The 24,044-nt window shown below is 42.6% G+C and overlaps 1 protein-coding gene across 3 annotated transcripts in view; it reads left to right on the top strand.

Moving 5' to 3' along the window:
- Nucleotides 1-23,835, top strand: part of NEO1 (neogenin 1) — a 206,986-nt gene extending 183,151 nt beyond the window's left edge. For 2 of the 3 annotated variants that reach the window (XM_086471583.1, XM_086471582.1), the window contains 11 exons: nt 1,380-1,487; nt 4,407-4,601; nt 5,319-5,351; nt 9,727-9,795; nt 10,618-10,765; nt 12,558-12,796; nt 13,503-13,595; nt 19,074-19,232; nt 20,599-20,853; nt 21,195-21,331; nt 23,752-23,835. In XM_086471583.1, coding sequence (XP_086327709.1) covers nt 1,380-1,487; nt 4,407-4,601; nt 5,319-5,351; nt 9,727-9,795; nt 10,618-10,765; nt 12,558-12,796; nt 13,503-13,595; nt 19,074-19,232; nt 20,599-20,853; nt 21,195-21,331; nt 23,752-23,835 — 1,520 coding nt within the window. The remainder of the gene's footprint in view (nt 1-1,379; nt 1,488-4,406; nt 4,602-5,318; nt 5,352-9,726; nt 9,796-10,617; nt 10,766-12,557; nt 12,797-13,502; nt 13,596-19,073; nt 19,233-20,598; nt 20,854-21,194; nt 21,332-23,751) is intronic. The other variant, XM_086471584.1, reaches the window with a different exon arrangement.
- The last annotated feature ends 209 nt before the right edge of the window (nt 23,836-24,044 follow it).

The raw sequence follows: 24,044 nt of genomic DNA, 5'->3' as shown, positions 1-24,044 counted from the left end.
CAAATGAAAAAAAAAAGAACACCCAACCAAAAAAAGCCAATTCTGTTTTCTCATAACAGACCTTGTGATTAATATTACTTGCCAGATTCCTGAGTGTGTGACTCACTATTTTTGAATACTCTTGAGTAGCAGCGTTGTATCGAGCTTGTTCCCCAGCTAATGCTGAAGAAAAACATGGGATACTGGGTTCAGTGTTGGTCTGCGGATTAGTAATCTCTCGTGGGCTAGTCCTGATTGTGGGGTTTTTCTCTCTCTGAAGCTTACTGTAGGGCCTCGAATCATGCTTTACGGCTGTACGTTTCTGTTGACCTTGTTTTTATGTATTTGGGATAATAGTTACAGTAACTTTTGAGCTTTTGCTGTCCCTGGTTTCCAGCTGTTACTCTCTGCAGTGCTCTAGGTGGCCATCCCGGAGGGTGGGCAGGTTAATTTCGAATAGGTAACATACATAAAGCTCCTTAAATGCAGAAAGCACTGTGTAAGCACTAAATGTTATTGTTACAGTATTAAATATCCAGGGTGGATTTACTTCCCTGAAAGGTACCCAAGTAGAAGTCTCGTGTTTTTCATAACATGGCGTTGCAGACTGTGGCTGGTTAATGCACCTTTGGAGACGCTGGCTTTCTGCGTTTGAAAACCATCCATCTAAGCCCCAGCTGGATATTTTCATTCACGGCAAGAAGAGGCTCAGATTTCAGTTTTTTTCTGGAGCAACTTGTGCCGTTTCCTGAACTTGAGGCAGGAGGCGGCTGATGGGAGAAGGAAGTGCTCTCCCCCTTTCTCAGTCTTACTCTACAGCAACCAAGGGAAAAAGGTTGGACAATTGTTTTCAGCACATATTTCTAGATTTCAGGTGCTTCTATGGTGCAGATTTCCTTGCAAATCACAAATAATTCTTCACTAAAGTAAACCAGTAATTACCGATTATGATTTTAAACCTTGGTCCCACCATAAACCTGAAATATGGAGATATTTCATGTGCCTGTGCATATAAAACGTATTTATTTCACAAGTTCATGTAAGGTTAGAAGTCCTTGACCCCAACTATTAGAGTTGTGCAAAGATGCCATGTTTTTGAAGACACATGGGCTCACTCAGTCATGAATCACAGCATCTGTTGACAGAAGTGCCTTTGAAACAGGTGCTCCGTACGGAAAGGAGCTGCTGCACTCCAGATGGCATTTGCCAGTTGAATGGAGTAAATCAGTAAGACCACCGCACGAGGGTGGTAGATTTATTTGAAGACTGAAGTTTTTATTATTGTACGTGCCTTTTGTCAGTGGTAAGACAAGTAAGCAGTGAAGGTGCTGAGGTTACTTGGTTGCCCTGGTGAAATTGGGCAACCTGTTTCTGATAGTCTGGTTCTTGTTTGTTTGCAGTTCCTACTTCTCCTCCCAAAGACGTGACTGTGGTGAGCAAAGAGGGAAAACCTCGGACAATCATCGTTAACTGGCAGCCTCCGTCCGAAGCGAATGGCAAAATTACAGGTGCAGTTCACATGAGCAATAAAGGCAGATTTAAGATGCTTGGTTAACAGCAGAATATAATCTGCATAACTTATGTGAATGTGTTCCGTACTTCATTTAGCCTAGAGCTAGCCAAGAGGTGTATATCTTCTTTGTCAATCTTTTTAGTAGCTCAGATTAATTATTTACTTTTGTACCTAGTAAAAATATATTAAGATATAAACTAACTGCAGTGTGTAATTGGAGTCTAACCAGAAATATAATTGAAAGTTTAAATATCTCTGTAACCTTTGCCTTCATCAGCTTGGGCTATGCTGATAGCATGCCTCCAGAAATACATGTATAATGCCTCTGCCCATCAGTATTTTATTTAGAAGAAGCCATATCCCAGTGCTTTTTGTCATCTTTGTGTTGTTTCTGTGGCACGGAACAGACTTCAAGTCCTTTTATTAGTCCCCTGACATAACCATTAGGAGTAAACTGTTATTTGCCTTTGTAACGGCATCACTTCCACGTAGGATAAATCATTTCACAGAAAATAATAATTACTGTTTCCTTCATATAATTTTTGTTTGGATTCCTGTTTCTAAAGGCTTTGTAGAATAATTCATTTCAATTTTCCTTTTTTGTTTTACCATAGGCTTTAAGCTTAACGCAGATTTTATTGGCATATAGTTTGCAGTGGATGATTTTGCTTTTGTTCTCAGAATTGACTATGGTGCAGAATCAAAGCTCTGAAACCTGTCACCAGCTGGCGTCCGATGAGGCAGCACTGTATCCCAGGCTCTAGACAGGAGACTAAAACTAGATAGATCCCTCGGAAAAGGCAGAATGCTGGAGACTCTTAACCTGTAGTAATTCCAGTAAACCTTTAAGTAAGCTGTAAGAAGGACCCCTAAAGGGCAGGGGCGCTGAGCATGCAGCCCCGAGGCTGCAGGTAAGGCAGTGCAGCTGTGGCAGGGCTGTCCTTCTGGCATCGGGGCTAAAACGAGAGGGCAGGAGGGGCTGTGCAACACACCAGCCCGCTGCGCTGCCGTACGGCCGGGTGCCAAGTGTGTCTCAAGCGGAGCGGTGAGGATGCGGCTCTGACAGACGGCAGCTTTCTCTTCTCCACAACGCCTGTCTGAGCCGCTCATGTGCCTCTGCACGCATATAGCTGTTGATATGTTGTATGTGTATTTTGTTATGTTGGCTACAAAGCAAATTCTGTGTTATTTTGTTATTTCATATCAGCAAGAGGTTTCCTGTATGTGGGAAAGAAGGTTTGAGTGGAGAAACAAAAGCCTTTATCTTAACTGCAGGTTAAAGGACGTGGTTGCTAGCGGTCAGCGAGGGTCGTTCAGATGGGTGTGAAATGTCAGGCACAAATATCCCCAGGTTATATATGCTCCTAAAAGATAAGCCTGTCATCTTGCATCAAGCACAGCCATGAGAAAGGGCAGGCCATGTACAAAGAGATGAGCACTTTAACAATCTCCTTGCAATGTCTGTACTGTGAAGGAGAACCTGACGTTTATTGATACGTGTTGAATGAAGATGTATGGGGTTTATTAGGGTTTGCATAAGCAGCAGTTACCAGCTAAAAAATAAAATACAGTCACTCGCTGTGTGGTAAGTTAGCCGCCCAGGCAGTAGGGGTGGGCATTGGTGAGGCTCCTGTCACTGCTCGTTGGCTCAGCCCCCTTCGTCCGGAGCGTTCCGTGGTCCGTCACCACGAAGGGACGGTGGGGTTCCGGCACTGGGCAGCATGTCTGTGGAATCTTGTCTTTTCAGCTCGGATGTGGGTAGGATGGATGTGAAGTACTGAACTGTGCTAGTCTGAATTCCAGATGCTCGTGCATCATTGGAGTTGCTGAGTAATTAGTCCGGTCATAAGCTAACTCGGTAGTCTTGTGCCTCTGTACTATATATAGTGCTTTTAACTGCCACTATATATAGGTAGATACAGATATACTTGGCCCCTTCTTAGGCAAGTTACAGATCTGTTGCTTTGTGACTTGTACCAGTAGCAAATTATTAAATCTACTCCCCAGTAGTTAACTGTGCCACCGCGGGAAGAAGTAAAGCATGCCACACCTACAGCTGTCTTCCAAGCGGCACCCTCCGTGCCATACTGGTACAGTGATTTATGTGAATTTGGAGTAGCAGCAATATTTTCAGTTGCTTTGAAGAAGTGGAGAACATCTCCCCTTCCTTACTGTGACCCCCAGGCTAGTGGTCTGTGGGACAAGGGAAGCAGCAATTTGTGCATGAAGCGGCTGATGACCCAGCCCTACATTGGTGCAAGTATTTATTTTATGCTGGGGCTGTGTGTTTCTTCTATCAAAAGGTCAGAAAGCTTTTACTTTGTATTGGTTTGTAATTGCAGTTTATTTTAATAACAGAACATACACTCTTCCCATGCCTTTTTTTCCTGTGACATGCAGGGTAACTTCAGTTGTCTTCTGACTATTGTCATCTGTGTTAATATACTGAAATAAAACCAAGTTATAAACTACCGAACACCTGTTCTTTAGCTGTGCGTTAGAATGTTATGTTGTTTTAAAGTTAACTCTTTTCTATAAATATTAATATTTTGAGGATGTTTTGAGAACAACAGCTTTATGTTATTTTACATTATTTGGTCTATGAACAGGTAAAGAGATGGAAACGAGGAATTTCTCCATATTCAATGAAGAGTGGTCAAAAGTAATTTTGATATTTTAAATGGCTTTTTTCCTCTTAACATGTACTTTTCAACAGTTTAAAATTTAAGATGGGAAGGCCGTCTAATATTTGAATGCATTCTTAGTCCTTGAAAAAGCAAGCATACACTTTCAGAAGACCCATAATCATTTAGCTGTGCAAGTACCATTGAAAGGCAGTAGTCATTTTCTGTGAGATCTTATGTCTGTCCTGTTCTTTTATGTATAAAGCTCTTTTGATTTTTCCTTGAAATAGGATACATCATTTACTACAGTACAGATGTGAATGCTGAAATACATGACTGGGTTATTGAACCTGTCGTGGGAAACAGACTGACCCATCAGATACAGGAGCTGACGCTTGATACGCCGTATTATTTCAAAATTCAGGCCCGCAACTCGAAGGGCATGGGGCCCATGTCTGAGGCAGTTCAATTCAGAACCCCAAAAGGTAAACCATCGCCTGTATCTCGGTATCTTCCTCCTCGGTCTCTGAATGCCACCTCTATAAGGATAAGATACCAGTAGCAGGAATTTAACATTTAAACTGGAAAAGACAGGAAGACAATGGAGTTTGACTAGGATGACGTTTTCTATCGGATTGCTCTTGCATGTAGTTCATGCATATGCAAATGTTGCTCGGCCGTTTGATTAATTGTGTTGTTTCAGATTTACTGGAGGGCGTGTAGGTCACCTGGTTATTAAGGCTGAGGGTCCATGTCCTAAATGTGCTTTTTAGAAAACCAGTTTTCAGTTGCTTTAAGATTCCTGGTCTTGGGTGGCTTGTCTGCTCCGAGTGAAACAGTGTAAAGCAGCAGGCTCGGGAGATGGTAGCCAGCGGCACCGCCGCTCACCAGTGACTTGGTGACAGAGTGGGAACTAGTGTGACACAACAGGCTCTTAAATCAAGAACTGCTTGGTGATGGGTAGCTAGTGGAATAGTACAAATGCATGATAGCTTGGGAAAAAGTACTCTAAGGAGAGGTGAAGAATTAAAAGTTATGAGTTGCTATTTTAACAGTACTTTTTCCGTAGGAGTATTGGTGGTTAGAAATGAGAGCTCTAGCTAGTCTGCTTATGCCATGTGAAACTTTAAATTCTATCTCTCACTCCTTCAAGCCTTGTGATCTTTCTCTTGTTTTTTCCTTCCCTGTGCTTGTCCCACTAGCTGAATCCTCAGATAAAATGCCTAATGATCAAGGTAAATGAATAGCCACGCTTTCTCTTTCATTCCATCCTTCACACATTTTGTTTTTCCTGTCCATGTGCTGTTGTATTTCCTAAACAAAACAAATACTTGCTGGTCTAACTGTAAATGAGCAAGTTCCTGTTGTCCTTTTAATAGTGGAAGAACTGGAAGTCCTGTTTGTGGTTTGGGTGTTAGGAATATAAAGTGGTCTACATAGTCAGATGTCACGTGAAGGGACAAGCGGACTGTGCCAGAGCCGAATCATTCTGTCAGAATGAATTTGGATTAAGTGATGCTGCAGCCTGCCTCTGACCACTGATGCAAGACCCCAGTACAAAGAGGTGGAAGATCAAACAGTTATCTAATTAGCACAAGTGCTGTTTTGTGAGCTCTACATCTATAATTGTTTTCATAATAAAGGAAAGTATGGCTGCTCTAGAAAGCTTTTTTGCAAGAGAGATTCTGCTTGTCAGCTCATTTAGACTCCGGGCTCTCCGGAAGAGCACAGCATTAGCTACTAAAAGCCTTAAGGTTTTAAAATGCTAGCTTGAAAAATGGTAGCTTTGAGGTTACTACATTGAATTATAAGGTGAATGTCCCAGGGCTATTTTTGCTTTCTTCCAAATAACCTACAAGCCAAATAAAAAGGGGAAGAATTAGTCTAAAGGGATGAGTTTAAAAGGACATTGGCAAGCAGCTTAGACATACAATTAAATAGATCCTAAAGGGGTTGAGAATGAGCTTTTTTTTTTATACTTGCTTTTCAACTTGTTATTTAGAAGTAATTTATTAAATATGCTTTTACCTCCCGTGTGCCAAATGATGCTGACATGAGACTGTTATGGAGTAAATTCAGACCCAGGCTTGTGTAACAGAGACGCTAGCTGAGATTCAGGCGTGTCTGTGAGGAAGCAGATGCTCACCGTGTCACTGCTAGTGCTCAATTGCAAGTGGAAGGGAGTAGGGGAAGATTACAAGGTTTTATCTAAAAGTTGCTGTTTCCTGTTCCGCACTGTTCTAACCTAATTTCAGCAGATAACTAAATCCTCTCATCCATTGTCACAATTCTGAAGTAACATATTCTTCTAATAAGTTTGATTCTTTTTTATCAAATTATGTAATTTATAAATCATAAAACCCTACCTAAAAGCCGAGGTAGTTTTATTTCAGGATTCCTTTAAGAACACTTGGAGATTATAAATCATGGCAGTAGGTTAAATGTAGAAAAGGAGAAGACAAGGTGAAGAGCAGAAAAGGCTGCTGTGTGACGGTATCACCGAACTGCAGAACTGTGTCTTTCAGGAAATAGTAGACAAGTTATTAGAGACTGCGAAGGAACAGAACTGCAGTGGGTTTGACTCTCTGGCCTTAGTGGTTCTGTCTTTTTTTTCCTCTCCCCTACTTCAATGTTTTTCTTCTGTGTTAAGCTCACTGTATTTTTCTTCCACACACTTCTGTAGCCCAGAGCTTGTGTTAACAGAAGTTAGTGGCTGTTGCTGTCAGGCTTCAAGGAGTTGCACTGTCCTGGTACAAAAGCAAAGTTTAAGGTATCTAATCTTAGTAAAACTATCCTAAGGTAACACAAAGCTAAAAGAACTTGTCTGGCTGAAGGTACCTCATGGGTAACATGGAGACAGACAAGCTAAAAAAACCCGAAACAATTTCAAGAAAACGTGATCTTAAACTGTTCCTTAATATAGAAGGAAACGGAAAACCTCAACAACAAACTTCGTAAGGTCCTGGAAGAAAGGCCGGGGTCGGTACAGACAGTGCGGCGTGTGTGTATGCTTGTTCCGAGCGTGTCATGTGGAAGCAAGGCTTACGTCCCTGTCGTGGTGGTGACTGTCTGCTTCCGAGAGGGGCGATGAGTTACAGTCCTTACGCCCACATCAGCTGCAGAGAAGGGTCAGGTCATCTTGCAGGTTGCGCTGCGTAAGAGATGAGCTCCCCAGAGTTTAAAGGCTACACTGTTGGTCCCCGGTTTCAGGGATTAGATCCCGAGAAGCATCTTGGTTAGGTATCTAAATTTCAAATCAAACTGGACTTTGCAACTTGTAGTTCCTTTTGCATTTTTGGAAACGTGCAGACACGGACACCACGCAGTCGGTGCCGGGCTGAGGCGTCCCTGAGCGGCCCCGCTCTGCGAGGCTCGGGCACGGGACGTTATACGTTATCCCCGGGAATGTCTGCGCCCTGTGGAAACAGGACTGCTTGCCAGAACACCGCTTTCTCCGTGTCGCTGTCTTCCCACGTTTTTATCATCTCGATAGGCTTTTCATACCTTGTCACATACACACACACCGGGGGGTGTATAAAATCCGCGAGGGGCTGTGTGAGCATACGTGCTGTTCAGGGAGCGCAGGCCCCGTGATAAACCGCGCCAGCGCAGCGTGTTACACCCCTTTGTGCCACAGGGTCCCTGTTGGTCTGTGCAGGTGACTTTGTTTATCCCATGACCTACTCCCATTATTTTATGTCATCTGTTAACTTCAGTAGCAATTATTTTAATTTTCTTTCATGGTGTTATTAAGGATATTGAATTACACTTGGCCAAGCACAAGTCTTCACAGAACTCATTAGAAATGCCCCTCGTGAATAATGATTCTGCAATTATAATTCTTATTCTTATCAGTTAATTAGTTGTTAATCTTGTTAATATGTGCCACATTGCTTTTTTATTATGCTATTTTTAACAAAGCATTGTACAGTACTCGGTAAAATGTTTAATGGAAGTCTAAATATAGTATGTCTGCATAGTTACTGTTACCAGCCAAATTTATAGTCTGACATTTAGTTTGAAAATACCTGTTTTCCATAAAACAGAAAAATGGGCATAAAGTATGCCACCACCTCCTATCTGTCCCCTTTCCCATGATCTTGCCTACGTTACGGCTCCAGCTGCTGCACTAAAAATGCACAAGGTCTCTATTTGTCCTTTTAAAATATTGTCAGATATTTTTATTGCCCCCTTCTCCCCCAGCTTCTCTGGTGCTCCAACATATCTTCAGCGCCAGGTTCAGTGATTCAGAGAATTCATCTAGGGGTTTTTTCACATCTTTTCAGCGCAAGTTATCTGGTCATACAGATGTCAATATATTAAATACAAGCTGTTTCAAATTCAGGTAAATTATTTCATTGCTGCTGCAAAATTATTAGTCTGGTACTTCAAAAAGCGAACACATTTTCCCTGAACGCAGTGTCCTCTCTCGACTGGCAGGTGCAATGTCTGTTTCATTATAGATTTGTCCTGCAATATGTCTTTTCCATTATTTTTGACTACATCTAACTCTTCACTGTATACATGTAACATTCCTTCTTATTATCCTTCTCAGGGCTTACTCAGTATTCTTGCTGGTACTTTTGCTGATTTTACCAATTGTCTTTATTTCAGAGTGACCAATTGACAGGCTTTGACGTCAGGTTCACAATTGCCATTTGTTACACATCTTTTAACACTTACTACTTCTTGATTAGAGTGCATTTTTAACTGAGAAAATCTTCTCCTGATTGAGAAACTGCTGGATTTTCAGACTTTGGGGTTTCTATGGTTTTGGCTTTTTGTGCATAACAGTGTAAAAATGTGAGAAGTATTATGGGTCCCTGTAACAAGAGGGATTAATTCGTTTCAAGCCCTTGTTAGAGTAAAATAGGACAGCATTTCAGTTGGTAGGTCAGCTCTCGCATTTAGCACCTAGGAGCCCACTAGCAGTAGCGAAGGTTCAGGAGGGGCTGTGTAATTTGCCTCTGTAATAACTGAGGTACAGATACTTCCATTGCCAGCCTATAAACATAAAGCTTGAAACTAATTTGTTTTCCCAGGTTTCACCAAAAACATTTCTGTGATACTTCATTGTCGCTTTGGCAAAGGTGGAACATAGAAAAGAGTGGGGGAAGTTGAAAGCCAGTTTCTGCGGATGGGCAGGGACTTCTAGAACCGTTGCTGTGCTTCTCATCCTCTGCTTATTTCCAGTCTTCTACTTGGTTAGGTATTAGGAAAAGAAACCTGTATAATTACTGTTTCAAGGTGATTAACTGTTTGTACAAGTGCGGCAAAGCCATTTGCCTCAATATACCTGTATATTACTGCAAGTAATTTTTATTCTGTTTTTTTAAAGTGAATACTAGTAGAGGCTCCTAAGCTTACTTAGGAAAATAGTAACACAGGAAAGTAATTACTAAATAGTTCTTTTGAAGAAGTGGTTCTCTTCTGGGAGAAACAGAGTTGCTGTTCAAGGCCAAATCATGTTGTAAGGGAGAGAAAAGGAGGGGGAAAAAAAGGCTCTCAGTGGTTCAGAGAAGTTCTGAAAGAGCTACCTTAGGAACGCTGAAGTGTATGTACGTGTGTTTATGTATGTGTATAAAATTGCCACATATACGGCCTTTGCAGCCTCAGGATCTGCAGGGAAGGGAAGCCGCCCAGTGGACATAGGACCAGACTACAAACCTCCACTTGGTGGTAAGTTGTCTTGTAAAGCTTTTCAATTTAAATGCAGTGTCTTTTGGTGTTTCGCCAAGCGATGCTATATCGTACTGAAAATACTGACTACATCTGTTCCAGTAACTTCTTCTCTTAATGATGATAGTTGTTCCCACTCAAGAAGTTGTCTCATACTTCTGTCATGGTGCTCTTGCCTGCTGTGTGGGGTACAGGGAAAAAATCTCATCGCATGCATTTACATTTCAGTCTTGATAAGCAGATCTTGTTCCCAGTTTGGTTTTAAATGGCTGCTGTGCTGCACAAGTGTAAAATTAATTCAGTAAGAACATATTAGGAAGGAAAAAAATCCTCTTCACTCCTTCTCCTTATTAGCACTGTGCATTGCGGAAGCCTTGCCCTAAGGTAACGCTCATTAGTCTTACATGAAATGCGTTTCTTTCAGAGGAGAGTGACCACTGTAGAATACTGATCCCGACTCCGGTGGTTATTGGCTCCAAGGGAATGCCTGTAGTGCTGTAGTTTTAGCAAGGTCCCAGGTTAACTCTCCTTAGACTCTAGACTACTGAATTTTTTAATGATAAGTGTTTGAGTAGGGTGAGCATAAATTTTTATAGACTGCTAGTTGGAAATGGGTCTATGAAGCGTCTTAGATTTAACAATTATACAGAAACACAACTGGCAAATGACAAAAAAGTAAGCAAGTGCTTCACTTGAAATCCAAGCAGACAAACCATCTTTCTGCCAACCTGTGTGATTCTAGAAGTCTGTGATGGGCCCTGCTTGCTTTTGGTGGGGATGTTTTGTGTATCATAAATAACCCCTTTCGCCCATCTCCTACAGGCAGTAACAGTCCCCATGGAAGTCCTACGTCTCCCTTGGACAGCAACATGCTCCTTGTCATCATAGTGTCTGTTGGCGTGATCACCATTGTGATAGTGGTGATAGTCGCTGTCTTCTGCACCCGTCGTACAACTTCTCACCAAAAAAAGTAAGACGTCCGGGTGGCACTTGGCCCTGTCCTGCCTTTCTCACTTAATTCTATTATTTAATCTTTTCTTTATGATGCTTTAGAGTATATTACTTTTAAGTCTTGCAGGCTGTAGGAATTCTGCTCTGACAACAGATCAGTAATGCAGCCTGAATTCTTGTGTTCAGAAGATAACATGCATCAGTACAGAATGTGATGATGATGATGATGTTCTGGTTTTCCTCATCAGTGTTTCACAGTTTACAAACCATCAAGTGTTTACAGGCAAGGTGGGGCAATACCTTCACGTATACCTGCACTTGCCTCTCTCTGAGGAGAAATTATTGTTTAAAATATTGGTTCCAAACTTGAGCCAGTACCTCTGTTTAGTGCGGTGAGAGCTCAACAGCTCAGGCAGATTCTGACTTCTGTTCTTAGCAGGTACTTCACTGTGTGGAGTACGTTTACAAGCTGTGCATGACAAGACCCAATTTGTAATTTATAGACAGATTACTGGAGTGGAATCTGACTCTGGTGCTGGAGTCTTTAGAAGAGTGCTCCAAAATCCAAATTATAGGTGTGTATCTGACTTCTTCCCTCATTTACAGCATCTGAATTAAGATTACAGCAGCGATGCTTCCATTTATAGGCTCCTGAAGGTTGTTTCTGTGTGTTCTTTGAAAGAACTGAACAGAGCTGAAGCTCTTTTTGAAAAGACTGTTACACAAAACAGGAGTTTAAGTGGTTAAAAGCTAGGCTTGGAAGATAATCTCCAGCTGAAGCTGAACCGTCCTGCAAAAACGCAAGTTCTTCAGGAGAGGAGAGCAAGGATAGATAAGTGATGGTCTGGCAGCTGGAGCATGTGCTTGGGAGAGGGCAAAATTCATGGGCCTGTCCCCAGGAGACGTATTTTATTTTCAAAGAGCAGAAATAACCCTGTGAAATCTTGCCTTTGTTTTCCCAGTTTCTAAATGCCACCTCTCTTACATGCAGCCACCCACAACCAGTGAGGAACCTTCTGATCTGTTTTACTCGTTCAGCTACAGTGCTCAAAGCGGGATGCCAGGAGCGCGTCTGGCTGTGAATCACCTACATAAGACGCTCTGTTCATTGATATTTTCAGAATTGTATTTAGGCGTATTTTAGCCAGTTCTAGGCAATGTGCTGCCCAGAAAGGACACCTTCCTCCATCATTGCCAGAGTGCAAAGTGAGGAGTGTGTGTGGAGGGCAGTGCTGGAACGCTACATTTTACTTCTCCAGAATGCTTTTGTGTCCAGTGTCTGCCTCACAGTCAGTTTGCTGCTGCTGTTCAGCAGCGATGAAAAAGCACGTCAGTTAGATGTGTCTAACCTGAGCAGCGGTAAAATGAAGGTTCTTGTCATTAATCTTTAGAGTTAACCATCCTATTGGGATGATTGGCTATTCGCACCCTCCTCCTACAGCTGTTGTTTGAGGTTGTTTGTAAGCCCTGGAGTACAGGCACAGCATGACGTACGTACACTTCATGATTAGAATATTCTTTTAATAACCATAAGTACTGGAAACTTAATTTTTGCTAAGGAAAGTTTAGACTGTAGAGCACAGTTCTGCAGCATGTGGTAGCATTTGAGACAAATTTCATGGCATCAGCGCTGCAGAATGTGCTTTGAGATGTCAGATGTGCTTGTATGTAAAATCCAAAGCTTCCTGCCCAGTGGGTAGCTTTTGCTCAGCGGGATGCAAGAGCTGAAGGAAACCTTATTGTGCCTTACTCAAGAAGTGAAAGGGAGCCTACATCTAAGAACATTTCTTTTTTTTTTTTCCCTTCCCAAGGAAGCGGGCTGCCTGCAAATCAGTGAACGGGTCCCATAAGTACAAAGGAAACTCCAAAGATGTGAAGCCTCCTGACCTTTGGATCCATCATGAAAGACTGGAGCTAAAACCCATTGATAAATCTCCAGATCCCAATCCAATCATGACAGATACCCCAATCCCTCGTAACTCCCAAGACATCACCCCAGTTGATAATTCCATGGACAGCAATATCCATCAGAGGCGGAATTCCTACAGAGGTGAGCTATCGATGAGTACTTTGACCGTGATGTTTAAAATGAAATACATTTTACTGTATCTGGGGAAGTCACTTTATTGACATATTATTCCATTACTCTTATCTTTTTTCCTTCTTATTTTCCAAGTGGTGAATTGGGTTTGTGCCTAGTTTCTAAGACCCTCTGAAAAGGATGGATCACATGTTTTACTGAGAAAATTGAGTGCCCAACAGTTAAATCATGAATTTCCCTGGGTAAATACTGATTAGTCATCAGAAGATCATCTAACAAGTGTTTCATATTAAACTATTGAGAGATGTGTGTGACATTTTTTCAGCAAACACACAGTTGGGTTTTGGTGCTTTAACCAGCTACTGCTCAACTCTTGAGGTGTGGGTGAGTTTTCACTTGGTGAGTGGTTAATCCAGCGTGTTTTACCTGTACATGTGACTCTTTGTACTGCCAATCATTCCCAGAACTGCACTGCCAGAGGTTTGCGTTTGCATCATGGCCTGGAGTTTCTCCAGTGCCAATAATCTTTACCCTAACCGTCCTCTTCTCCACCTTCTAGTGAAGGATGAAAGAGCTGTTTTTATCAATTATGAGTCACAGAACTGCTTACAAGCAGGACAGCACAGAAATAAAGAGAGAGGGATTGAAATCATCTGGTATGGTATCACAGAAGTCTTGCTGCAATGATAAATAACCTTCAATGTTTTTCCTTCAGGGCATGAGTCAGAGGATAGCATGTCCACACTGGCAGGAAGAAGGGGGATGAGGCCCAAGATGATGATGCCTTTTGATTCTCAGCCACCTCAGCGTAAGTCAACAGCCCACCTACCAGCTGGCTTGACATGGGGAGCACCCAAACAAGCCTCACTGATGCTGTATGCACAGGCACGCACGCACACGTACTGCCTTCTGCGTACTGCTCCAAAGTAATTCTGACGTATCTGCAGTAGGAGCAGTTCAGAGACGGCATCCTGAACCCCTTGTCGTGAAGGCAGAGTTAGACCAAGTTCAAAGGCGGAACTGCGTAGCTGTATTTGAGTGAGCGGGAGGCACGCTGGACAAGCAGGGAAGTTAGGAATGTGTCCAACGGTCTGTCTGTCCCAGTCTCCAGCAGTGGCAACTGCAGGTGCTTTTTCAACAGCCTGTGAGCCTGGCTGCTTCTCATAGCCCATTCCCTTTGTGCTCTGCCAGCATCCAGCTGTTACATGGGAACTGTAGTGAGATGGTGAATTTGTCACGGTCTTCTCCACTGTTAGTTTTCTCCTCCCCAGACCAAACCGTCACGGCCTTCTTAGCCTCCCCTCACAAGGCAGCTACTCCATCTCCTCTATCACTTTACTTGTCATTCTCAGAACCTTCTCTAACTTTACTATATGCGTCTTGAAACTGAGCGAGGCCAGAGCTGCACACAATACCACCAAGGTCCTACAGAGAGGGAACAGTGTCCTCTGCCTTGGTCTCAGTCCCTTCCTTGCTGAATGAGGTACTACATTCTGTTGGCTTTTCTGGCTGCCATTGTGTATTGAGCTAGTGGTGTCAGAGATCTGTCAACCATATCTCCAAATACTCTTCGCTGAATGATAACTGCCAGCTCTGAGTTCAGCATCACATAAGTGCTGCTTGGATTGTTTTTCCGTCAGTGAAAGGGAAGCGATTGAAGCGATGCTGAAGTTTACCTGCCGTCCCTTTGCCCGCCCACTCAGTCTTGTGAGGCCCCTGTGGAGTTCCTTGCCATCACAATGGCATTTGACTAACCCAAACACCTTAATGTTATTGACAAACTTGAAGATTTCTCTGATTGCTTCTATGTCTGGGTCACTGAGAAAGGTAATTGATTAAAACCAGTCCCAGCACTAATACCTGCAGAATCTCCTGCTTACTCTCCTCTGTCTCGAAAATTGATCATCCAGTCCCTCCCGTGGCCTCGTATCCAACCAGCTTTCAGTCCATAAAAGAGCTTTCCCTCAGCAGCAACTTAGTGTTTTAACTTTGGAGTGGAGCCTTGTCAGAGCCTTTTTGAAAATTTAGCTGTATTATATTCGCTGGTTCCCTTTCTTGACATATTTACTGTCTTGCAACTCTGAGATTAGTGAAGCAGGATTTACTGTTACAGGAGTCGTGCTCACTCTTTTCTAAATGACCGAGTTCACCCATAGCTGGAGTGACCTTACTCTTACACCAACCAGAACTGCTGTCCCCACTGCATGCACAGCTATTTGTGAAGCAGTTCTTGACCAGCTTTACAGTCCATCCGCCTATGGCAAACCAAAATCAACGTGGATTTTTGCTCAAACATGATGGTGGCTCAGGAGCAGCTTCAGAAACAACTCAGCTGCCCACCCAGTAGGAGAGAATTAGAGGTGGGGTGATAGATCACCACACGTCTCGGTGCAAGACATCCCCACTTGGGAGCTAGTCCCCTCATTGACTGAGCAGGAGAAATGGCTCTGAAGGAGCAGCACTGCTCGGCTTTTGGAAAGGCAATATGGCTTTTTGGAAAGCCTGACGTATGTACAGTAGCTTCACTCCACAATGTGTCCGTTACACAAATTTATTAAAATGTGGAGGTTTTGTGAGTCTGGCAGAGCAGACTCTTAAATGAGGAGGATGTCTGGTTTGTTATTTCTTGTGTGTGTATTTCCCTGTCAGTTAATGATGATTTGAGCAAAAGTGCCGAATTGAAATTTTGTTGAGGCAGTAGAAATACATTTTAATTATTATTGTGAAATATTTTAAGAACTTATCTAGTTTTCAAATGATGACTCTGGGACAGAAAGGGACTTGGCTAAACCTCTGAACAACTAGACTGAAACCGTGACCTGAGAACATAAGCAAAAAGTACAAAGCTAGCACACAATGACAGAACTGTGAGGCAAAATTACATGGTGCTTATCTGGTGTGAGCTTTAGACTTTGCTGAGCACTATGTTCATGTTCAACCCTGTAGCCAGGTAATTGCTAGCACAACCTCTTGTGTTTTATGGGATGATTTCAGGCCAGTCTGTTACATTCCAACTTTCAAACATTTTGCTTTATTTACCTGAAGTGAGTGTTCAGTTTTCTTGGCCTCTACGTGCTTTCTCAAGTGTCCTGATTAGCTCATTTGTGAATTTTCTACTGTTGCCTTGTTTTACAACCTTTTTACAGCAGTAGTATCTTTTTTCTTGGTTTTAAAATAAGTAGTCTGAGACTCCATGTTTTCTCCCAGTTTTACATGTATGAGGAAGGAGTGGAGGGTCAGTTTTACACTAAGAATCTTTATTCTGATGAGTTTCTTAAAAGTTTGTCTGCTGTCAAATATGGGTGTCTAACAGGGGACATTGCGGCTATGTGGGATTCTGATGATTTCCTGCCCCATGCCAGGTGCTTGAACATGGTGAATTCAGACTTGTGTGACCCCGTAACAAACTCACACTGCAGTAAGTCTTACCTTGCACTCTTCTAAGGGTTTTTTCTCTAAATGGGATGTGGTGTTGGATACACATAGCATCAGCTAAGCTCATACAGGAGCCTGTGCTGAAGTGTGCTAAGTGCTCCACAGAAACAGCGTAGCAAAGTACCCCTTGTGCTGTGTTACTCAGTGAGAAAGATACTCAGCAACTTAGGCGGTCAGTCCGACATAGGATGAAAAGACATGCAGCTGACACAAGTGATACGGTGGTGTGTATTTCAGGGAGGTAGTGTATTCCAGTTCTACCCTTTGATTGTATTCAAGCTGATGTGATAATGCTGGCAGATACAGTTGTGTTGTGGGTATGATTTTTTCCTTGCAAGCCTAAACCCAGCTGCGACATCCCTTTTTGGTACCAGTCCTGCTGTGTTCGCTTGAAAAGCCTATCTGTTTTCCCCCTCTTTATTAGATATTGCCTTGCCCAGGAAGAACGAACGAGACACAGACACAGCTGGCTCGGTGTGACAGGTTAGCGTGATGCACTAAATGTCAGGAAGGATGCGTAAGGTCTTCTGGCGCCTGAGGGCTTGAGATTGTTTTTGTGACTTTGTTTGACTTTTTACCCTGTTTGCAAAAGCTCTAAGGGCTTCCAGCTGTAGGTTCCTGTTTTACAGTAAGTGGGAACATTAACGTAAAGCCACAGAGAAAACTGACGCTGGTACGTCAGGCCCTTTCTCAGCAAGCAACACAGAAAGCAGGGCCATTTAGTGTGTGTAAGTCTGTGCCCGCGGACACCTTCCTGTGGCTTACCCCCCTCCCCTACTGTAGCATTCAAATCGAGCTATTTACCTCTTCTGTACTGAATTAGGAAAATTTAGTATGTTCAGTTTTAGTATAATTTACAGTAGTGGCGTGTACCTAGTTCGTTCCTTCTTTGACAACTGGAATACAAAAATTCTGGAAGGCTGTTAGGAAGCAAAGGGCTGTTTCTTTCTTAACCTACTACATTTCTCTTTTATCTAGTTCTTCATCTGAACTTTTTATTGAAATCAAACAGATCATCGTCATCCTCATTAAGAGCCGGTGGTACAACATACTGCTTTTTGACCTGGACAGCTATACGTGATTTAGGTCTGATAACCCAGCACATTATTGGCCAATCCCAGCAGTTTAAGCTGGATGGCTAGGTGGCAGGGTAAACTTTCTGGGGACGTGGCTTTTCACTGGATCAGGTTTTCCCCACTTGCTCACCGGATTCTGCTTTGGATAGCACTTCAGAGCTACTGTGATTTTGTGGTGTTCTCCTCATCTCCAGGCTTTTAGGAGATGGCTTGAAAGGTGTAGTGTATGTGCATGATGTTTTATTGTGGTTGCAAAAACCCATAGGCAGTCTTTTCTACTAACATGCGTCATACTTCATAATGATTGAAGTGCTTGCTGAAACACAGGTGTAGACCAGTGGTTTCTACAAATAGAAGTAATTAAAATGTTTATGCCTGTAAAATTTTATGCCTTAAAATCTTTATGCCTCCTACCTTGCTGACACGTAACAAGAACTCCTGTTTTCTCTGATGACTGTTGCCTCTGCCCAGATTGCTGATGGCCAAGCTTTTGCTCCATTTGCCAGTTCCCTGCAAGACAAAGCGGCATTTTAATCTTGCTTGAAGCTCTTACTGGGAAAAACTGATTTTTCACATCCCCTGGACAGCTATCTCACAGGGCTTAAATCTAGAACCTACTGATTACTTGGTATTAGAGTTTAGTTACTCTTCATTTACAAGAGGCTGATAATGGCATTAGCTTTCTTTTGGTGTAACTCAATGGGAGAGAGTTACCAATAGCTGAAAATCTCTAAGTGTATTGCCTCCACTGATCAACTCACAGGTTGTTTTCCAAGAAATGAGGAAGCCGGAGGGTTCAGATTTGTTAGTCAGCCTCTGAGTTCAAACTGCATGCATGAGTGCAAGGAGTCTTATCTGAACTCACCATTCAGATAATGCGTCGTGTCATTGCTAGAAAGCAACTTTCCCAGGCAGCACATCTGGAGAATTTCCAGGAAGGGTTCAAAAGAAAATAACCAGCCACGACTTTTTCTTTTTTTTTTTCTCCTTTATGGTGCTAGTGGTAGCATTTCCCTCCTGTTTTTTGTGTTGAGACTCTTTTTTTTTTTTGTATTATTTTAAGCAATTCAGTATTTTAGTCTGTCATAAGAACTAAATCCTGCGCACACTTTTCTTCCCAGCTGATGAGTAGTGAGAGTTTGTTTTGCTGTTACCACGAAAGGGTGAGGGCAAAGGATGATTTGAGTATAAAATTCAAAAATCTCATACAGGGAAAAAAAACAGCAAGATAAAAAAAAAGAAAAAGAGGCTTTTGGTTTGAGTTTACTGGAGCAGAGCTCTACTACGTCTGCACAGAGGAATGAATGGAGCCTTTGGTGTCTTGCATTATTTAGTTAACCAAAGATGCTATGTTTGGTTACAACGTTAAGAAATTCAATGACGGCCAGAATTTTTTTTCATTTGAGCTCATATGTCTCCTGTGTTAGGTCTGACATTTACAGCACAGCGTGAATGACATGGAAGTTCTAAAGGGAGCTGAACTTTAATTTCCTCAAGTGTAACAAAGTGCTTGAAAGGTGCAGCCAAGAGAGTTGTACTTTCTGCAGAGGGCAATGGAGAGCTCTACCTCTTTTGGGGGCTTTGTGTCTTGGCACGGAGGGAGCTAAAGTGCTGGAGCAGGGTTGGAAAACTGGTATTGAAACAGGGCATCTTGGTGTCACTATAAATCTGCTGAGTGGTGCCTTTGTGGGAGAAGGGAGGGATATGGTGCATTTCAGTACGTGTGCATGCTTGTCTGTATGTTAAGCGTTTTTCTGTCTTATATTCATTCACAGCTGTGATTAGTGCTCATCCCATCCATTCACTCGATAACCCTCACCATCATTTCCACTCCGGCAGCCTCGCTTCTCCAACTCGCAGCTATCTCCATCACCAGGTCAACCCGTGGCCGATTGGCACATCCATGTCCCATTCAGACAGGGCCAATTCCACAGGTGAGATACAAATGATCAGATAGATTTTGCTTGTAATGAGTGAAACATGTGCAAATCAAAGCCTGAAACGTAACTTGGTCGGTCTCCATCGTGGTGTTCCATGAGAGGCAGAGTGATGGGTTTAAGTGCAGATAAAATCCTTGATAGGTTGAGTTTTCTGTAAATAGTTCTCTTGTGTAGATCAGATACTGATCCTTGAGATACATGATGGTGTCCTTGGAAGAGGAGGCTTAATTTTTTATATACAGCTTCAAATAGGAAGATTCCTTTTTCTAAAGTCTTCAGCCCTGGAGTCTGAAACATCAGCTTAAATCTAATTTGAGCTACTTAATACGATAACTTTTTTCCTAATTAGCGGTGTTTAAAACTGAGAGGGGACAAAAGTCCAGACTGTGCTGCTGAGAGCTGACAATCTTCCTGAAGCACCCAGCAAATTGTGATGATTTCTGTGCAGCATTTTCAGGCTTTTGAAGCACAGTCGTTTGCAATCATTTTTGTAATGTCTCCGTCCTCTGAAAAATTCTGAAGAAGCAGTATTGCTAAATTGCACGTAGGTAACATCTTGAGATGAAGTGAAATCTGAGCGTCTCTGGTTTAAGGTCTACATTTTAATTAAGGTGCCGCAGCCAACAGTGTTGTTTCCCGTTTCCTTATGAAAACAGCTCATGAGGCTGCAAATACACAGGCAGACGCTCTGTTAGAGGCAGAGGTTTCCCTTGTTCTGTTTATACTGCTGAAGTGACAGCTCTCACAATCCAGATCTTTTCCTGCCTGTGGTCCAAGTAGGATCCCAGTGCCCTAAATTCAAGGTACCGTCTCATTGTTCTCTCAGATCAGGGTGGAGCCTGCTGCAGACAAACAAATGAAGCCTCTGATTTCATTTTAGCTTTCAGCAAGTAAAGGGATTTCAAGTCTGTCTCAGAAAAAAAATTGGGCTCTTCTGTGTGCACTACAGTGATAAATGCCTAATGTATACCTATTTAAGAATGCAAATACTGTGAAATACTCAAGGGTAAAATGAGAATGAAGATTTGTGTTCCGTGGGGTTTATCTGAGGTCTTACTCCATGTAGCTGTTTCGGTGGAAAACTGTTGATTTGGTATTGCTTATGCCTGTGGAATCATTCAGTTCTCGAGCTTATTTTGTTAGTAGACGGCTGTTGCCCTTCACCTTAAAACAGGACAGTTACACAGGATTGGTGTCATTTGCTACACAGATGGTTAATCTGTGAATTCACTTCTTGCCTTGTAACACTGATCTTGGGAAAAGCGCTTGCAAACACTGCTGTTCTGTTTCCATCTGACCACACAGAACTTTTCTGTTAAAGAAAATAAACTGCCTTTTTTTTTTTTTTTGTCTGTCGTAGAATCTGTTCGAAACACGCCTAGCACGGACACCATGCCGGCTTCTTCGTCTCAGACGTGTGCTGACCACCAGGATCCTGAAAGCACCACAGGGTCTTACCTGGCTAACGCACAGGAAGAGGATGCGGCTCAGAACCTGCCTACAGCACACGTCCGTCCTTCCCACCCGCTGAAGAGTTTTGCGGTGCCAGCGGTTCCACCAGCTGGTTCCACGTATGACCCTGCGTTGCCAAGCACACCATTACTGACTCAGCAAGGTGAGGGGAGGGGGGGGGGAAAGTGGCAGAGACACACTTGCCAAAAAGAGAAAAAGGAGATTTTTAAGAAGAAAATGATGAGAGAAGCTCCTTAAGGAGTCGGGGGCTAGAGCTGGGCATCAAAGGAAATATGTCAGAGGCTGGAGTGAATTTTGTTGGAATAATTTTCAAGGCCCTTTCCTTTTATGTACATAGACAAAAATCCAAATTCAGCACTCCGTAATTTGAAGTGTTCATTTTCCTCTAATAGAATCCTTTTTATTCTCCTACTTTCAAGAGCTTTCTGAATTGGCAAAAGAACTAATTAACTGAGGCATAACTATGTAACAATTTACTTTTAGCTCCTAACCATCCAGTTCACTCGGTGAAGACTGCGTCGATTGGGACTTTAGGAAGAACTCGACCTCCTATGCCAGTGGTAGTTCCCAGTGCCCCTGATGTGCAGGAGACCACCAGGATGCTTGAGGACTCGGAAAGCGTAGGTACTCTTACACTGCCAGTGGCTTTCTTTGGCAGTGCTCATCAAACTGGGGTGAATCTCTCTTTATACAATACTTGTAAACTTCAGTAATGTCTGCACTGAGACTTCCGAAGGCAGAGGATAATGAGGCCTCTGACTTCAAGTGCCATTGCCTGTTAACCCACATAAAAAAGTTTAGTGCAAATACCTTCTACCCAAGGCAGTAAATTCAGAGAATAAGCACTTAAATTGCAAGTAGTAGTAGTGCTTTCTAAATCTGAAAAGGACTTATGAGCATACCTGCATTCCTAATCACACAGCACTGAAGAGATGCAGGGCTGCCACAAAGCCCACGCAGTCAAAAACTGAAAAACCTTCAACAGCATTTTGGCTGAGCTGGGGCTGTTAGCTGAACATACAGTAATGTTCTCCGAGGTTTCCTTTCTTGGCTCATGCTCAGTGCTTCTGGTTTCTGCTAGCCTATGGCAGTTTCAAGAAGAGGAGAGTAAAGACAGGTACCATCTATAGCACTGGTCTTTTCACTGTACACAGGGCCTAGTGGAGCTTTGGGTTATGACTTGGGCGTCCGTAGTGGAGCTGTACAAGGGCCCTGCACATCTGAGTTTTGGCTGCTTGTCTTGATGTAAAGGGCATCTTTGTTCACAGAGCTGAAGGCCTCCAACAATGCTGTTGGCTCTTTGGTTCTGCTTAAAATGTTGTGGTCGTGCTCCCTTTGAGATGTCTGCTTGCCAAGCCTGCTGTGCTTGGGTCCTGTTGAAGTCGTGCCACTGCAGGGCATCCGAAGAGTCATTGCAGATGGAGAACTCAGCATTAATGCCAGAGTGTTTAAAGCCATCATCCCAAATACATACCCGTGTGAAAGTGTTCTGACTTTCGGGGGAAAATGCAACCAACTGTTGGGCTTCTTTGGAAATAGCTTTTAAGAAAGGAGGACGTTTTGGGTGTCAGGCATGGGATGAGCTGTTTTCCTTTCAAATGGCAAGCCAAGAAGTTATTGTATTGGCTATTGTATTACTGCTACAGGAAATGCTTATTTTGAATGAATTTTTCTTTTTTTTCCTTGTTTCCTTATTGTCCTCTCCTTTTTGTCACGTTGTTTTTGTCACCCTCTTGGTTTTATTTCTGTATGCACTGGTCTAGAAACTGCGTGCATGCTTGATTTGGTGCACTTTTGCCCTTCTGTCCAGTTGTCACTCCTACTTTTTTTTTTTGTTAGTACCGAAAATATACTCATTAGTTTATTCAACAACAAATTTGTAATACTTAAATATAGCCATTAAAAAATTCCTTCATTAAGAAATCAGTACAATATAAAGTCACCACAGCACACTAAATACTAGTTGAATTATGAGTTTTAAGACTTAGGATTAGGGAGTGATTTGAAGTGATTCTGCTTTTTTACGAGAGCCTGCAGGAATGAGTGCAAGTACTTCCAGCTCTCTGCTGTTTGTCATTGTCAGCGGTTGGCAGATAAAGACACAGGACAGAGATGGCTTTTCTGGTACAATCTGGATCGCTCGGCAGAATGGCAAGTGCCTGCTGCATTCGCTTCTGTTTAAACGAAAGAACAGGCTTGTGCCTAGAAGCACGGGAAGTGAGATCACAGTCAGGGCTGAGGGCTCCACACTGGGGAGGCGTTTTATGGTGCACAATCAGCTGAGCTTTAATATTAGACTCTAGCCAGGAGGTCTAATAATGGACCTTAAGTATATAGAGCAGAACCTATCAAACAGGAGTTCTGTTGCTTCCAGTTTGGCATTAGCAGAGGTGGTACGTGCAGCCTGGCTTGCCTTCTGCAAGAACCATGTTGAGAGCGCGAAGGGGGTTTGGAGAAATGCTCCAAGAACATAAGGGGCAGAAAACTACACAGTAGTGGGAAAGACTTGGCCAGCTTAGAAAAGGTTTTGAGATTAACTAGTTCATGGCATTTGTCTACATACATGCATTGATAACAGAATGATGATAGCTGGTCAGTTCAGCTGAAGCTAGACAATTGGGGCTAAAAATGGAGTATCATTTTAGCAAGCATAATGATTCTCAAAACAGTTTCATTGAAGTGATTCCTTTGACCTTTTTTTCCAATTAAGCTGGGAAGATATTTCTGAAATATCTACTTTGGTTCAAAGGAAGCTGTTATCTTGAAGCAGGAGTTGATACAAGGAGAACAGCTAAGATGATCACAGTCTTAAAAAATCAGTGAAACTATGAATCACTATTGCAAAAAGATCTGCACTTAAAATAGAGAGTTGTTTCAAGTTATTAATTCCCGTAACTGTTGATAAATCTGCTTCTGCTTATTCATGTGTCAGGGTCACAACCTACACCAGAATCACTGACCATTTCTTCTTATTTCTTACTCTGTCCCTCTTTAATATAAAGCAAGTCACCTTGTGAATAACTCTCTGCATCTCCCGCAGAATTACGAACCGGATGAGCTGACCAAAGAGATGGCCCACCTGGAAGGACTTATGAAGGACCTTAATGCCATCACTACGGCATGACCACCTTCGCCAGGACATGACTCCAAACAGTTTCACAAGTCTTGGGACTCAGCCTTGGAACACAAGGAATTGTACAGAGGGAAAAAAAAAAAAAAGAAAAGAAAAGAAAAAAAAAAAGAACAACCAGAAAGAGGGACAGCACGTGAGAGCATACACAGAACACAAACGAACCAACCAGTGCATTTGTGCTACAGCTGGTCAAAAAGAGG

The sequence above is a fragment of the Leptosomus discolor genome, chromosome 11, assembly GCF_034619465.1.
Source record: "Leptosomus discolor isolate bLepDis1 chromosome 11, bLepDis1.hap2, whole genome shotgun sequence".
Lineage (NCBI taxonomy): Eukaryota > Metazoa > Chordata > Aves > Leptosomiformes > Leptosomidae > Leptosomus > Leptosomus discolor.
The sequence above is the reverse complement of the archived record's forward strand: the minus strand, read 5'-3'. Positions and strand labels throughout refer to the sequence as shown.